This window comes from Geotrypetes seraphini, chromosome 14 (genome assembly GCF_902459505.1).
Source record: "Geotrypetes seraphini chromosome 14, aGeoSer1.1, whole genome shotgun sequence".
In the NCBI taxonomy this organism is placed as follows: domain Eukaryota; kingdom Metazoa; phylum Chordata; class Amphibia; order Gymnophiona; family Dermophiidae; genus Geotrypetes; species Geotrypetes seraphini.
The window spans coordinates 7924500-7940743 of NC_047097.1; the positions used below are offsets into that span (position 1 = coordinate 7924500).

Below are 16244 nucleotides of genomic sequence, written 5' to 3' on the forward strand. Positions count from 1 at the left end.
TGTCATTCTGGACTGTAGGGTAATCTCATGAGCTGCGTAGAAGGAATCCATTCCAGGTTTTCAACTCCTTCTCCAGGAGAGCTCTACTGCCCACTTCAGTTTGTACCAAAGTAAGAAATAGTACCTACGAAGGGGTATGGGGAGGCTCCCTAAAATACACTTAGGTCTGCTCTGTTCAATTGTAATGTTTGATATGCTTCTTTCAATCTAAACATTAGGATAACCATACCAAACATTTATGTAGCTCAAACATTCCCCAATGTGATATAGCAATAGATTATTCTTCATACCCTTAAGGTGTGACCAACAATAGCTCAATTTTGACTCAAACTTTTTGATTTGAGACAGTAAAGAGGTGAAGTAAATAATTCACAGGGCTGGGCTTCAGAACACCACATCTATCTACTAGAAAAGATTATAGCAAGGTAAGAACCAAATATATTTTTCTAATACAATAGATTTGCCATTTTGACTGTTGGGACGTACAGTTCCAGAAATCTAGGGCGGGACCTCTGAACTTGCTTGTAACACTGAGGACCCAAAGACTGTCCTCTCGTGCTGCCACCTCCACTCTGTAGAACTTGGAAAATGTTTGCCGAGTGGATGAAGTCTTTGCCCTACAAAACTCCCTGGGCAAAAATCGCTCGAGCTTCCGCCAATGAAGAAGCTAAGCTTCTTGTGGAATGTGCCTTCAAAAAGACCTGCGATTATTTGCCAGAGGTAATATATGCTCAAGATGGCCATTTGTACTCATTTTGAAATGGTAGCCTTAGATGCTGGTCTGTCATGTCTAGCCTGACTGGTAAGCACAAACAAATGGTCAGTTGAAAGCCATTAACAACCTGTAGATAACGTAGGACTCCTCTCTCCTCACATCCAACTCTCTCAGAATCTAGTCCTTCTCTGACCCTGTGGTCTGGAACACAGGTAATCTTACTTTTTGATTGACATAGAAAGCTGACACATTTGGCCAAAAAAGGACGGACTGTGCATAAGGGAATTCTCACCTCCATGATCCACCGACATAATGGCCATGAGGAAACCTGTCTTGATGGTAAGATCTATCCAGGATGCCCCTTGAATAGGCTCATATGGAGCCTGAGTCCGTGCAAGACCACATTAAGATTCTACAATGGAAACGGTTGTTTTACCAGTGGTCTGAGCGTTAGCGCCCTTTTAGGAATCTGGCAACATCTGGATGAGAAGCCAGGGAAGCTTTGAGTTCTCTGGCTCTGAAACTCAAGCAGCTTGTTACTTGGATCCTGAGCAATGCCAATGAGAGGCCTTTGTCGAGTCCTGCTTATAGAAAACCCAGCACCACTGACAAGAGTACTAAACAGCTCCACCCTTTCATGCCCCAGTGCTGAAATGTCTCCCATGCCTTAGCGGAAGCAGAGACCATTGTAGGCTTTTTGGCTCCAAGGAAAGTAGCAACAGAGTATCCTTTATGCTCATCTAGCATCAGGCACTGAAGAGCTATGCCATAAGAAAATCCAAATCACTTTGGTCTATGATCATTGAATCCCAAGGGAGAAGATCAGGATGAATCTGTAATCAGAGACCATTGTCCCTCTGTATATGTATCAAGCCCACATTCCACAAATGGCACGGCCAATCTGGTGCCACAAGCACCACTCTTCCTGGGTGGCTTGTAGTATCTGCTTTATCTAGGGCAATGGAGGAAACATGTACCAAAGCTCACTCTTTGGCCATGGCTGGACCAAGGCTTGAGCCTCACACTTATGATTTTAAAGTGTTTGAGGTTTGTGCAGATGAGAATGGAACTTGCAGAAATGGGGCAGGAAAGGAAAAGAACTCGTGGGGACAGGAAGGTAAAATAATTCCCACAGGGATGGGAAAAAATTTGTCCCCGTGTCATTCTCTAATACATAGATAGATCAGATAGACTCCTGCTTGTGGGCAGAAGGAAAAACTTGAAGGGGGCAGCAGAGCCCTCTGGAGGAAGAGTTGAAAACCTGGAGTGGCTTCTTTCTGCACAGCTCGTGAGCATGGAAAAAGACTACCCTACAGTCCAGAGAGAAATACTTATTGCACTAGAAATAGCATTAATAATTATGTAAGCTGCTAAAGACATGGAAGACACAACAGCAATCCAGCCAGCCCCTCTGACTAAAAAGCAGCAGCTACAGTTTCTACACCATTGTCTAGTGTGATCCCATTACTCACAGCATGCTGCATGCGCACAGCCTCTAGTGGGTAGTCTCCTTTTGCAGTCTCTCCTGATAGCATGATGCAGTCTGCTCCATCTAGAACAGCATTTGCTACATCACTACCCTCTGCACGGGTTGGGCGAGGCTTCTTTATCATACTCTCCAACATCTGAGAAAAATATGGAAAGAGTAAGAACACACACAGCCTTAAAAAGGGTAATAGGTTTAATTTTAAAAAATAAAAAAGGTCTGAAGCAAGTTCTACACCATATCAGTTTTAATAATACCACAGTGAAAGACAATCTTGGCTAGACCAGTGATCAAGCTTTGTGATAGATGTAACCATAGAAGTAAAATAAAATATTATTATTAGTAGACACAGAATGCTTAGCACAGTGTTTATCAACTTGGAGTCAGGACCCAAATGGTGTTACAAAAGCCCTATTTAATATGTCCACTGACTTGACAAACTGGTACAACTTCTGCTTCCTGGTACCAAATGATCTTGATGGGCTAGCAAGAGGGGAAGTCATAAGACGTCATAGGTGGCTGAACACCTATTCCCACCCCTGGTATGGCATTAGCAGATGAAAATCCCTCAACACAAAGTAATGCACATTTAGCTAGAAAACAGATATGCTAGCTTACTGCAGATTATGCCCAATGAAGAATGACAATAAGATTAAATTTACAGTATTACAGTCTTGGGTGCTGATTAGTACCTGAGTAGCACAAATAATTGGTTTGCCAGCTCGGTTGCAGCGTCCAATCATCATTTTTTGAGCAAGAAAGACTTTTTCAGCTGGGATTTCAATGCCTAGATCTCCTCGGGCTACCATGATGCCATCACTGGCCTCCAGGATCTCATCAAACCTAAAGGCAGAAAGAAAACAAGTTCTTTCTCCTAATCTATGGAGGATTCATCCATTTACTTTGCTCATTTATATTCCTTTCCTTACTCAAATTCCAAGTTTATGCAAGAGGATGTGTAAATGTTTGCTTAATGTATGGAGAGAGAGAGAAAAAAACTTTCCATTTCGCAAGCTTTAAACATACATTAGGGATAAATTTAAGTTACATGAAAACTATGGGCAATAGGGCAAGAGTTAAATTTTCCATTTACTAGAAACCTACCGATAATACTTTATTGCAATTTTCAGTTGCTATTCTAGAAAATTTTGGGAACATGTTAGTGGGCCAATTTTTCATCTTGGATACATTTGCTCTATGGTACAAGAATTCAAAGTGCAAGCAAATGTTACCATCTCAGAACCTTAAAAATATGTGTTTCTCTACCTAATATGGTTAAGTATACAATAGGGAACATTGGACTGGATTTAATCTTTTACCTTATTAAAAAAGTCAATTTATATATATGTTTAGGGCTACTCAATTCTAATCCTCAAGGTCAGGCCACATTTTCAGGATATCCATCATGAATATGCACGAAAGATTTGCATACAAAAAGGAGGCATTGCACACAACTCTCATATGCACATTCATGATGGATATCCTGAAAACTTGGCCTGCCTGTGGACCTTGAAGACAAGAACTGAGTAGCCCTGTTCCATCTTATTTTAGTGGCTCACCAAGTGAGAGCTACAATATTGAAATAAGCATATGTTAAGTCTACATTATGTTTGCCAAGAAATCCCTTTGTTTGCTTAAAAAAAGGGTAAAAACCTGAAAGATGGAATTGGACTCTCTCTCTCTCTACCATCTGACCTGTTGATTGCTCATTTTGTTTAATCACATGTGGATATTGCAGTGTTTGTCCTATTCTCAGAGACAATGTATGAATAACTGAAGGGTTTCACTTTTTCTATAGGGGACAAAATTATGAACCTAGGGCCCCTTTTACAAAGCTGCGGTAGTAAGTCTCAGCATGGCAAATGCAAAGCAACCCACAGGAACTGAATGGGCTACATTGCATTTACTCCACAGGACGCTACTGTGGCTTTGTAAAAGGGATTCTTAGCGAATTTGGGTTCTGAAACAGGTGTTGCCCTATAAGAGGCTTCTGACCTATATAGTATTTCTTTGCCGATCATCAATTAAGCTTTTAATTTTAAAATTGAAATATTTCATGTGAATTTGAAGATTAATGTTGGAATATACTACAATGCTAAACAGAATGTTTATCTAGTTTAAAAAAAAAAAACAATAATGGCCTATTTACTGGGCACAACTTGTATTAGCATATTATCAGAGGGATTACATAAGGAAGTCCACTGTACCTGACTGCATGCATTAGGCTACCAAAAAAGTACAAGTTAAGCTCAGAGAAAAAAAAAAAAGTCTCCACAGATCATTTGGATACAACACATTAGCGTGAAACATTGGAGTCTGACGGGCTCAAGGAGAAGCAGGTTGCTCCAGCATTGCATATGTCTAGTAGTGCTATATAAAAATTATTAGTAGTGGATCCTCATTGCAGTTTAAGCTAGAACTTTACACAAAAAAAGTCATTCTAAGAAACTAACATTTTATGTAAACATTAACGCATCACTCTAAAATGGTAAAATCTATACTATAACAGACCAATAAGAGTAGTGTAAATGAGGATTACTTATTTATGGGATATGTTTAAACACATTTGTTTCAAACAAAAGTCATGTCAGCATGATATTGCGCACTAAACTTCAATAGAGACCTGCTTTAAAGCAAACATCAACCCAGGCTTCAAGGTAAACCAAGTCCCATTGGGTTTTCTGGATGTTCACAATGAATGTGAATAGGAGATTTGCATACTGATCTTATGCACATTCATTGTGGATATCCAGAAACCTCAATGGGACTTGGAGTATCCTGAAGCCTGGGTCGAGGTGGCTTGCTCCAAGGAGCAGTGTTTGCTGGTGACCAGCTAGATATGTGGTTTTCCCACTTCTGAAGGTTTGCTTCTAAAGTTTCCATTGCAGCAGGCTTTAAGATAATCATGCCCCTCATCACACACATATACATACTGCTGTTACCGAGGTCAATGATTGAGCCGCCTAAATATGAAGTGGTTACATGTAAAGACCTGAGAGAAGACAAGGAACTGGTCAGAACACCTGGAGGCAAATCACAAGCTGACAACATTTCCTTCCTACCTACCAGTGTATGAACCTGGTAGAAACTGCAAGACAAAAACAGCCTACACAGAGTACAATACATGCTAGTGTTCTAAAAAAAAAAAAAAAAAAAAAAGAAAAAAAATGTTTGCGGCAGCCAGAACTTATTGTATTTGCTTTGACTAGCTGTTCTTTGCTATCTCATAGAAGCTGCCACCTTAGACAAATGCCTTGTCCACTTAATAGTTAAGTTAGGCTCGAATCATTGGGCGACATCTAGTACACAGATTTGTTAGCCTCTAGAAAGAAATTAAAACCCTGAAGGTCTTCCACTCTTCTCAATATATTGTGGTGTTAAAAACCAGTTCTCCCAAACTTACCTGCGGACACCTTCATGGTTCTCAATCTTACTGATGATCTTAATGTTTGCCCCTTTTTCTCCCAAGACTTTTCTGACAGCATGGACATCTGAGGCTTTGCGGATGAAGGAGGCAAAGACCATGTCTACATCTTGCGCTACACCAAATTTCAGGTCCTGGATGTCTTTCTCAGAGACAGCAGGAAGGTCCACAGCAGCACCAGGCAAGTTCACGCCCTTCTTACTTCCCAAAGAACCACCATTTTCCACTTCAGTGATACAGTAATCAGCACCTATAAAAATGAAAGTTCTCAGAAGTTAATGGGGTACACTATGATAAAGTCAAACTGCTCAAAATTGTTTATAAAGTATGAAGCAAAAAATATTTAGCAATTTGGAACTCATACATACAAATTTTGTCCTCTAAAGCACATAACCAAGTTCTGAACAAATTACAGGAAAGGCCTAGGTCTGCTGCAGCTTCTTTTGAGCTCCTCATTCTGGTTTTGGCTGCTTTTTTTTTTGTTTTGTTTATTTTTTTGGGGGGAGGGGACATGGAGGGAGAATTTTTGATGAGCAGATTTTTTCTGTACTAGAGGTTATAAGAAACCAAACTTCACTCATGTACGCAAATAAAAGTATTTAATAGAAATCTGCTCACTTTGTTTGTGAACCTGATATGCCAATAAACCTTTTTTTAAAAAGTACTGTGAATACAAAAGTTATTAAAAAGACGACACTATTTATCACCAATGTGTGTAAATGTGATTGATGTTTTTGATTTAGCCTCCATAGTCATTTTAAAAAGTTGCCCGAGATGGTGAAAAACACAAGCTCCCCTGAGGTAACTAGGAAGCACTCGCTGGGATGTTTTGGAGGATCTGTTCAACTGGCTGTGGAGTTAAAAATCACATACAGTATAAGAAACTCATTGTTTTTTATTTTATTTATTATAAATTTTTGTACACTTGATGAAAGTTTTAAAATGAATAAAGAATTAAAAAAAAAAATCTAAGCACTTGTGCATCTTATCATTATATCTTATAATTATAAATATAACCCTCCCCCTCCCACCCTCGAATCCCTCTATTTATTATATTTTCATATAATGGAAACCCACCCCCCACCCAACCCTAAATCTTATATAATTAATAGAAAAATATTAGAAAAATGGCATCAATCATGACAAAAGGATGTTAATGGCTCCCAAAATTTAATAAAATTTTTATAATTTCCATTCTGTACCGCTATTGATCTTTCCATTCTATATGTGACATATTGAATTCCACCAAAACTTAAAATTGAGCCTACTATGATCTTTCCAGTTATTAGTAATATGTTGGATGGCAACTCCAGTCAAAATCTATAAAAGTTTGTTATTACATATTGATATCCGACTCTTTTTTCTCATAGACATACCAAAAAGCACAGTATCATAAGATAACGCTACATGGTTTTCCAATAAACAATTTACTTGATCCCAGATTGAGTTCCAAAAGGCTAAGATATGTTTCAAATACCAATGAATTTACTGATTCTTTGCTATGTCCACTATTTTTTTTTTTTTTTTACTTTCTTTATTGATATTTTGAACTTTATAATGTATAATTGAAAAATCAGAAAAACTATATGAAAATACATTATCAGGATTATTACATTAAACAATTTTTAATCCCTTCTTAACCTAATTATAAACAGTAATGATGTATATTATACTATCAATATTATAAAAACAAAAAAATAAATAAATTTATTCTTCCAAATAAATATTCCATCCCCCACTCTCCAACCCACCCTGGATGTGCAAAGAAATCTAACATAAAGAAAAAAGAATCACTTTAATTATGTGACAAAATTAGTTAATGGACCCCAAACCCCATTAAAGGATTTGATAAACCCTAAATGTTCTGCCATAATCTTTTCATATTTATATGTTGCACATACAGTTGCCCACCAAAAACTAATCCTATCATGATGTTTCCAATTAGATGTGATCATTTGAACCTCTATTCCTGATAAAATCATGAAAAGGCGACTATTATTTTTATCCAAAGTGGGTTTAACATGAAGAATCGTTCCAGAAATTGTAAGTGCAGAGTTTCTGAAGTTGCTTGGATTTATCATAAAAGATTGATTCATTAAAGTTTTTTTTTAACCGGCGATTGAATGAAGCCATTTTAATATGAATGCATTGGTTGCTTACTAATTTTTCACTGATGTCCTCCACTTATTTTGAAAATGTGTCTGTAGCACTTCTGCATAACAATGGTTTTTTAGCAAATGTTTCAGCATAATTTTGTTATCTATATTTTGGTTGTAAAAACAACACTTGTGCTCCTACACTATGTACCATTAAGTCTAATCTTCTCATTTATTCCCCAAGAGCCCCTACTTTTTCCCTTCCTTCCAGACAGACAACTTTCTTACTGTTATGTTCATACTTAAGACTAGGAGTATTAGCCTGAACAAACGTAGAAGGTACTGTGCTTAAGGTAGGTTATATGGGACAGTAAGGCCCAGATTCTCAAAAAGTGCGTCCCGATTTTAGGCAGCTGTAGGCGTCTTACAGCTGTCTAATCAGCCAATCGGGATGCACGTTTAAAAAAAAAAAAAATGCTCCCCAGGCAGGCCTGAAGGCACCTCCGGGAGCCTAGGGAGACCCGCAAGACGCCTAAGCTCGCCTAAGGGCCTTAGGCGAACCTAGGTGGCCCTACGCGTCTCCCTAGTAGAGGAAGAAACCTTAAAAATGTAGGCCAGCAAAATGCTGGTCTACATTGTAAGTAGACGCAGCTGCTATACTTATCGCGGCAAGGGATCTCTCTGCCGCTATAAGTATAGCGGGCCGCGGCCTGTCCGATCGGATGCCCCCCCCCCCCGACATTACCGATCTCCCTCCCACCCCGACACTACCGATGCTGGCAGGAGAGTGCCCAATCACTCCTGCCCGAAGACGGCGCATCCCCCCCCCTCCTGCCCGAAGACTGCACACCCCCCCCCGGCGCTAACAACCCCCAAACTAACCTGTTCTTCGGGCCAGACGGTTCTTTCCCGTCTAGCCGGTAAGCCCGCCTCGTCGAAATGAGGCGGGCTCGCCCCTTTCCGGCCCATCCCGCCGAAGCCTAAGGCCTGATTGGCCCAGGCTCTAGAAGCCTGGACCAATCAGGCCTTAGGCATAGCGGGTCCGCCCATCCCCACTAAGTCTAAGGTCTGATTGGCCAAGTGGGGATGGGCGGACCCGCTATGCCTAAGGCCTGATTGGTCCAGGCTTCTAGAGCCTGGGCCAATCAGGCCTTAGGCTTCGGCGGGATGGGCCGGGAAGGGGCGAGCCCGCCTCATTTCGACGAGGCGGGCTTACCGGCTAGACGGGAAAGAACCGTCTGGCCCGAAGAACAGGTTAGTTTGGGGGTTGTTAGCGCCGGGGGGGTGGTGTTCAGTCTTCGGGCAGGAGGGGGGGATGTGCCTTCTTCGGGCAGGAGGGGGGGGTGCCGTCTTCGGGCAGGAGGGAATGGACACTCTCCTGCCAGCATCAGTAGTGTCGGGGGGGGGGGGGCATCCGATCGGACAGGCCGCGGCCCGCTATACTTATAGCGGCAGAGAGATCCCTTGCCGCGATAAGTGTAGCGGGCCGTGTCTAATCTAACCCGATTCTCTAACCCGCGTCTGTAACATGGACGCCGGTTACAGAATCGGGGTTTAGTTTAGGCCGATTCTGAATAGGACGCCTCTCCCGGGCGTCCTATACAGAATCAGGGCCTCGCCTTCAATATAGGCGGCCTGCCTGGGGAGCATTTTGTTTTTTTTAAAAACGTGCATCCCGATTGGCTGATTAGACAGCTGTAGGACGCCTACAGCTGTCTAAAATCGGGACGCACTTTTAGAGAATCTGGGCCTAAGTGATTGTTAATGATCATAAAATCATTGTAAAGAAATATACAAAAGTCTAAGGGCTCCTTTTATCAAGCCACGCCAGCAGTTTAATGCACGTAATACCGCGTGCTAAACCACTAGCCACGCTAGCTGCTCCCGCCCCCTTCAGCAGGCGGTAGTTTTTAAGACAGCGCGGGGGTTAACGGGTGATGAAACGTCATGCGCGTTAACCCCCGCTAGCATGGCTTGATAAAAGGAGCCCTACGACTTTGATGGGAACTGGACAAGCTATCATTTTTTATTTATTCAATTTTCTATACCGTTCTCCCAGGGGAGCTCAGAACGGTTTACATGCATTTATTCAGGTTCTCAAGCAGTTTTCCCTCTCTGTCCCTTGGAATCCAGTCTGATGCTAAAGTTACCAGTGGAGGATTTGGATTTGGTGCTAGAGCAAGTTTTAACAGACTTGAGGACTGGACTGAAATGAATATACACTTTCGTAAATGGCAAACCTGAGCTAGGGCAGAGGATATTTTTAGATTTAGCTTATGTCTTAGTAGCTCAAGACAAGAAATGCATTAAAAAAAAAAAAGCTGGTACCCTAAATCTTCACAAGATTGAGGGCTTAAATTTGGGCTTTGAGACTTTGAAAGGGGGGGGGGATAAATTATGATGCAATAGGGATTGTATATGGAGATTTGTTCTATATTAAGATTGCAAATTTAATCTAGGAAACAGATGTACAAATGAAATCAATTCAGAGAACAGATTCTGTGTTTGTTAAAATGGACACAAGGAGAAAACAAACAACCAACAGTCTGGAATAAGTGGCATGGTAAAACTGCAAGCTGAAAGTACTAAATGAAAAATTATATCCCCCTCCTAATATATATAGGCCCGATTCATCAAAGTCTTTTCCCATAGGCACTGAAAGGGAAGACAAATCTTTATGAACCAGGCCCAGAGAATTAGCATTGCCATTTTAAACCCACTGAGGTTAAAGTAAAGGTTTTTTGTCAAAAAAGCATTTTACACTTTGCGGCATTTGATTGCTTGCCCCTTTGAGTCTTCTAAATACCGTATTTTCTCGCATATAACACGCGCGTTATGTCAGAGAAAGGGTGGGACTGCCGGAAGAAAAAGCAGCGCAGCAGGGCTCAGAGAAGGGGCGGGACCGCCGGCAGAGAAAACAGCTGGGCTCGCTGGCATCCAGAAACAAGGTAGACAGCTTCTCCATGGGGGAGGGGGGTGAGGCTGTGGGGGTGCGAGCGCTCCTTCGGGGTGGGGGTGCGAGCGCTCCTTCGGGGTGGGGGTGCGAGCGCTCCTTCGGGGTGGGGGTGCGAGCGCTCCTTCGGGGTGGGGGTGAATCGGATGTCGTGGGGGGGGGCATCAGGCTTTCAGGGTAGGGACAGGACTTCAAGGAGGAAAGGAGAGTCGGGGCGGGCGAAAACAGAGTCGGGGTCTCCAGAGGAGAGTTGGGGCGGGCGAAAGGAGAGTCGGGCAGCATGCGCGGTATACGGGTGTGCTCGGTATATAAAAAATTTATGTACATAAATATGTGTTTTTTGCGCGCTATACCCGTGTGCGCGTTTTACACGGGTGCGCGTTATCTAGGTGAAAATACGGTACAGTTTGGAACCAAGTATTTACGGAAATTTTTAAACTGTTCATTGCTTTTAAGAGGCTTCAAGTGCAGAAATGAAATACTGTCTGATAGTCAATATGAAATTGTTCCTTGATGGTAGTATCCTATTTGGAGCATTAACAGAAAATGAATACTTCAGTGCTGCAGTCACATACCTTTTTCCTTAACTAGTAAGGAAACGAGACCATCATCAACATAAATTTTACTGCCGGGTGCCACAACTTTGGTGAGGTTCTTGTAGTCTACCCATAGGACATTCTCATCACACTTCTCCTGATAAGCATCATCCAGGGTCACTTTCAGGGTTGCTCCCTTCTTCAGCTCCACCTCAGCTGTACCACTCTACAAGTAAAAACAAAAAAACAAACAAAAAAAAACCTCACAAAACTACTTAAATCTCAGCTATGTCACTGTGCTAGTAAATAAACTGAACACATCCCAACACCCACTGGAACACCTGAGCTATTCTAAAGTATAAAATTTTCTCAACCCAGAGACTGCCTGTATAGAAAGAGTCCTCAGTCAGCCGAGTTTCTTTTTAAAAACGTTCTTAAGTTGAATTTGTATGTAACTTGGATCCTGTACAATACACCATTTATAAAAGTATTTAACATTAAAGAAACAGTCCCCAAAATAAAGTACTGTCGTTTAAATAGGAAGAAAAGATAAGTTTACATTTGTTTTTGGTTTTTCAGTCCCACTGTTCCCTCTCCACCACCACATCCAACGTTTCTCCCTCATCTCTTCCCCATGCATCTGTACCTTATGCTTCTCCCACCACCACGTCCAATATTTCTCCCTCCCTATGCCCAACAAGTCACCTGCTTTCTTCATTTCCCCATGTGCACCAATTCTCCCTGTCTATTCCCTCTCCACCTCAGAATCTTTCCCTCACTTCCATCCTATGTCCCAAATTCATGCTCCCCTTCCTTATTCCTTTCCGTGTCCCAAATTTATGCTTCCCTCCCTTACTCCTTTCCGTGTCCCAAATTTATGCTTCCCTCCCTTACTCCTTTCTGTGTCTCATGTTCATGCTCTCACCGCCTCCTTTGTGTCCCATGTTCATACTCCCACCACCTCCTTTATTCCATCCTTTGTCCAAAGTTTGTGCGTCCCAACATGACCCTGCTTCTCCTTTATGCCAACACAGTCTCTCTTCCTCCCTTCCATGTCCCAATGTGCCCATCATCCCCTCTGCATCCAAAATTCATGCCTCCGTGTTTACCTCCTGTGGCCGACTCCATCCTCCCAGCCACACTTCTCTGCAAAGCCACGAGCGGTAGCTTCTGCACGTGGTCTGCTGGTCTTTGCAAAGCCATGATTGGTGGCTCCTGCATGTGGTCCACTGACCTAGAAGCCTTCCCTCCAACATCTGCAGAGGGAAGGCTTCTGGCTCAGCGGGCCGCATACACAAGCCACTGATCACGACTTTGTGAAGACCAGGGGATCATGTGCAGGAGCCACTGCTTGCGGCTTTGCCAAGAGAAATGCAGCTAGGAGGAGAGAGCTGGCCAGAGGAGATAAACACTTGCAGGAGACACAAATTAGGAAAACATTGGCAGAGAAAGGGAAAGGCAGTATGTAAGTTGAGCACTCTTAAACTGGGTACTACCTGTAATTCAATGCAGTATTTTCACACTCACATAGCCAGAGTAATAGGTAAATATAGGGAACCCCCCCCCCCAAAAAAAAAAAAAAAAAAAAAAGAACCATGTACTTACTCCCTTGATCAGTCCAGTTCGGATCTCAGGACCCTTTGTATCCAAGGCAACAGCCACAGGTCTGTAGAGAATGGGATTTGAAGCAAAACTTTCTGTGGCTTCTCGCACATTCTTGATTGTGCCTGCATGGTACTGTCAAGGTTTAATAGAATAAAATAAAAATTTAAGTTACATTCCTTTCACTATAATCTTTCCGTGCTCCCTCTCTCTACATGGTTTCTCAGTCTGAGATGTTCTGTTAGTTTGAAGAAACAAAAAAAGTTGAACTTGGACTGATGGGATCACTAATGGAAGGCCTTCTCTGGAATAAACTGTACCATAACATTATGTTTGCAGATGTTAAGTGTAGTTGGGTCTCATGTTGAAGATCGGGAAGAATACACATTTCTACTTGTACAAAGAGCAATTTAAGCTACTAAAAGTATGGCTGCATATATCAATAATCATTGTAAAAAATAAATAAAAATACTGCAGGCATTCTCCCCCCAAGCATCCACCTCTTCCTGCCATCCTCCAATTCACAGTCCAGCAACTCTCCCTCCCCCTCCCATGTTCCTTAAATCAGGTCTCAGTCCAAGCAATATTCATCTGCTACCTGCTCTGGAGCTTCCCCTCAGACAACTTCCTGTTTCTGAAGGGGCTGGAGAGGTCAGAGGGAAGGCTAGACTCTTGGAGAGCTCTTCATGTCCAACCACCAGTTAAGCACCCTTTCCCTTTCTGGGTCCTTCACCAGATATTGTCTAGCCTTGCTTAGGCATCTTTTGAGCCACTTCGAGATGCTACCCTCTTGGACTTGACGCACAAGACTGTTTTTTCTGGTCACCATTACATGGGCATACAGGGTGTCTGTACGTAAGGCTTGGTCTGGCAGGGACCCTTTCCTTTGTATTTTGGAGAATGGGGGGGGGGGGGGGTGTCCTTCGGATGGTTCCTTCGTGCTTGCCAAACATGATTTCTTTTTTCCTGGTCAGTCTGGATGTGTGTGCGCCTGATTTTCAGCTAAAAGGTTCCTAGTCACAGAATTGCTTGTTGAAGAAACTGGATGCGCACAGAGTTCTTCTGCGTTACTTGAGCTTGTCTCTGACCATTTGTTTGTGCTGACTCATTCCATTTAGCAGGATGCTTCCACTTCTAAGGCTATGATTTCCAGATGGCTCCCATAGGGCCATTTTGTCAGCTCACATTCTTACGGGAACTCAGTCTCCTGTTTCAGTCAAGGCACATTTTGCCAGCTGTGTGGTCTTTGTAGGTATATCAGAACTGGTGTGTCTTAGTTCTGGGGAAGCTGTCACACCCCTTATGCCTTGGAGATGAGCAATCTTCACATTGAGGTTACTTCAGGGACACCAGTGATCTGTTCTGTGCTTCAATGGAGAGCAGTGCAGAGATGTCAGCCACTGCCCAATGCTCTGCATCATATTCCCTCAGTACCAGAGGATAAGATCAAATTCTTCCTCTTCAGGTGGAAGACAGGTTAACAACTCCCAACAGCCTCCACCAATGTTCAGTGTCGGAGTGAAGAACAGGATACGAGTACATTCCTAGAGTCTCAATATTTGATGCTAAATATTATTATGATCAAAAAGCTTCTCTACCATGAATGCTTGAATTTCTGTTAAAAAAAAAAGGGGGGGGGGGAGGGCTGAAGGAGGAGGAAGAAAAGGATAAGTCAGGTCCCATATATTTCAGGCACCACAATGGGTATGGCCCTGTTGCACTGAACAACTTTTGAAGTCACTGGGGGTCTTATTTAATCATTCATTAAACTTGTTCTCCCAGGGGAGCTCAGAAAGGTTTACATGGATTTATTTAGGTACTCAAAATGCATTTGTCCACGTGGGCTCAATTTAATGTATCTGGGGCACGGGGGGATTAAGTGAGTTGCCCAGGGTCACAAGGAGCAGTGTGGGTTTGACCCCCACATCCTCAGGGTGCTGAGGCTGTAAGCTTTAACCACTGCACCACACTCTCCCCTCTTTGCCCAGGAAAATCATCAAAAAACAATGCAGTAAGACTCCCAGCAGAAAGCTAGAGGTCTAAAAATAGCTCACACTGAACTGATATGTTGTGAAATTTTCACCACAACTAAAAAAAACCTGACTAAAGAACTACTGGGTACTTGTAAAAAGATCACATGACAGCAACAGAATTTTGATTAGGAGTAGTGCGAAAAATTGAGCTACTGCTTCCTATGCCAGGCTCTGTTGATGACATAGGACGAAAATTCTTTGACAGGAACAATTCCTACTTTTGGTACAATCCCTTATCCTTGGACTAAGACTATTGCAACATACTATACCTCCCATGTACAACGACCATGATAAAACAATTACAAACTATACAAAATACAGCCCTAAAACTCATCTACTCACTGAAAAAATATGACCACATCACAGAAGCATACCATGACTCTCAGTGGCTCCCAATACAAGCAAGAGTACACTTCAAATTCTACTGCCTACTATTCAAAGCTATTAACGGGGAAAGCCCATCCTACTGGAATAACCAACTAACTCAATCCTCCTCATCCAGGCACAGGAGAACCCACTCACTTTTCACACACCCACCATCCAAAAATGTCAAATGAAAAAAACTATATGACAACCTAATAGCCACTAAAGCAACTAAACTGGACAGACAGTTAACATTCTGTTATCGACCATAGACTACAAAACCTTCAAGAAAGATACTAAACACCAACTATTAAAAAAAAATACATAAAACCTATCTAACTCGACCAGTTCCTACCCAAACTCCACCTACCCACCCATAAACCCTTAATATACTCTACTATACCTCTAACTACCCAACTAATGTTAAAATGCCCTATTTACCCAACAATTACCACCTTAAGATATTGACAACTCTCTGGTAATTCTTACTACCCAACATCTATCATCTTAAGATCGCGACAACTCATTGGTAATTCTTATGCAACTCTGATGACATCTCTTATGCTATTCCTATAAACTTTTATGTAATCTGCCTTGAACCGCAAGGTATAAGCGGAATAGAAATCACTAAATGTAATGTAATCTTCACTTATGGGGTTGTTTGTTCTCACAGAAAACCCCCCCAAAAACAAACAAAAACCACAGCTTTTAGCAGCCTACATCTAAAACCCGATTTTGGCTAGGTTTATTTAATAGATTGCCTGAAGTGTCTAGATTAGAATGTAGTGACTCTATACAGTGCTGTGAATGTCTGGTAGTGCTATAGAAATAGTTAATAGCAGTAGTGGTGGTAGTTAGTAGCAGCAAGTAGTATTCTGCCCTTAAAAGCCAGCACAATAACGGTTGAGAATACAATTCCCATTATGTATTATTGAACAAATTCCCAGTATGTAATTCTTAACCAAAAAACAGTACTATGTTTTCTCTCATTTATCAAGGATTTTGGACTTTTGCTATAGGTTTGGAAAAAACACCC

At 42.0% G+C, this 16244-nt stretch overlaps 1 protein-coding gene across 3 annotated transcripts in view; it reads right to left on the minus strand.

Annotated features, from left to right (window-relative positions):
- The window catches only part of PKM (pyruvate kinase M1/2), a 71344-nt gene that overhangs the window by 34281 nt on the left and 20819 nt on the right, over nucleotides 1-16244 (minus strand). For all 3 annotated transcript variants that reach the window (XM_033920206.1, XM_033920208.1, XM_033920207.1), the window contains exons 4-8: nucleotides 12816-12947; nucleotides 11250-11436; nucleotides 5605-5875; nucleotides 2894-3044; nucleotides 2188-2340 (exon numbers count right to left, since the gene is read on the minus strand). In XM_033920206.1, the coding sequence (XP_033776097.1) occupies nucleotides 2188-2340; nucleotides 2894-3044; nucleotides 5605-5875; nucleotides 11250-11436; nucleotides 12816-12947 (894 nt within the window). The remainder of the gene's footprint in view (nucleotides 1-2187; nucleotides 2341-2893; nucleotides 3045-5604; nucleotides 5876-11249; nucleotides 11437-12815; nucleotides 12948-16244) is intronic.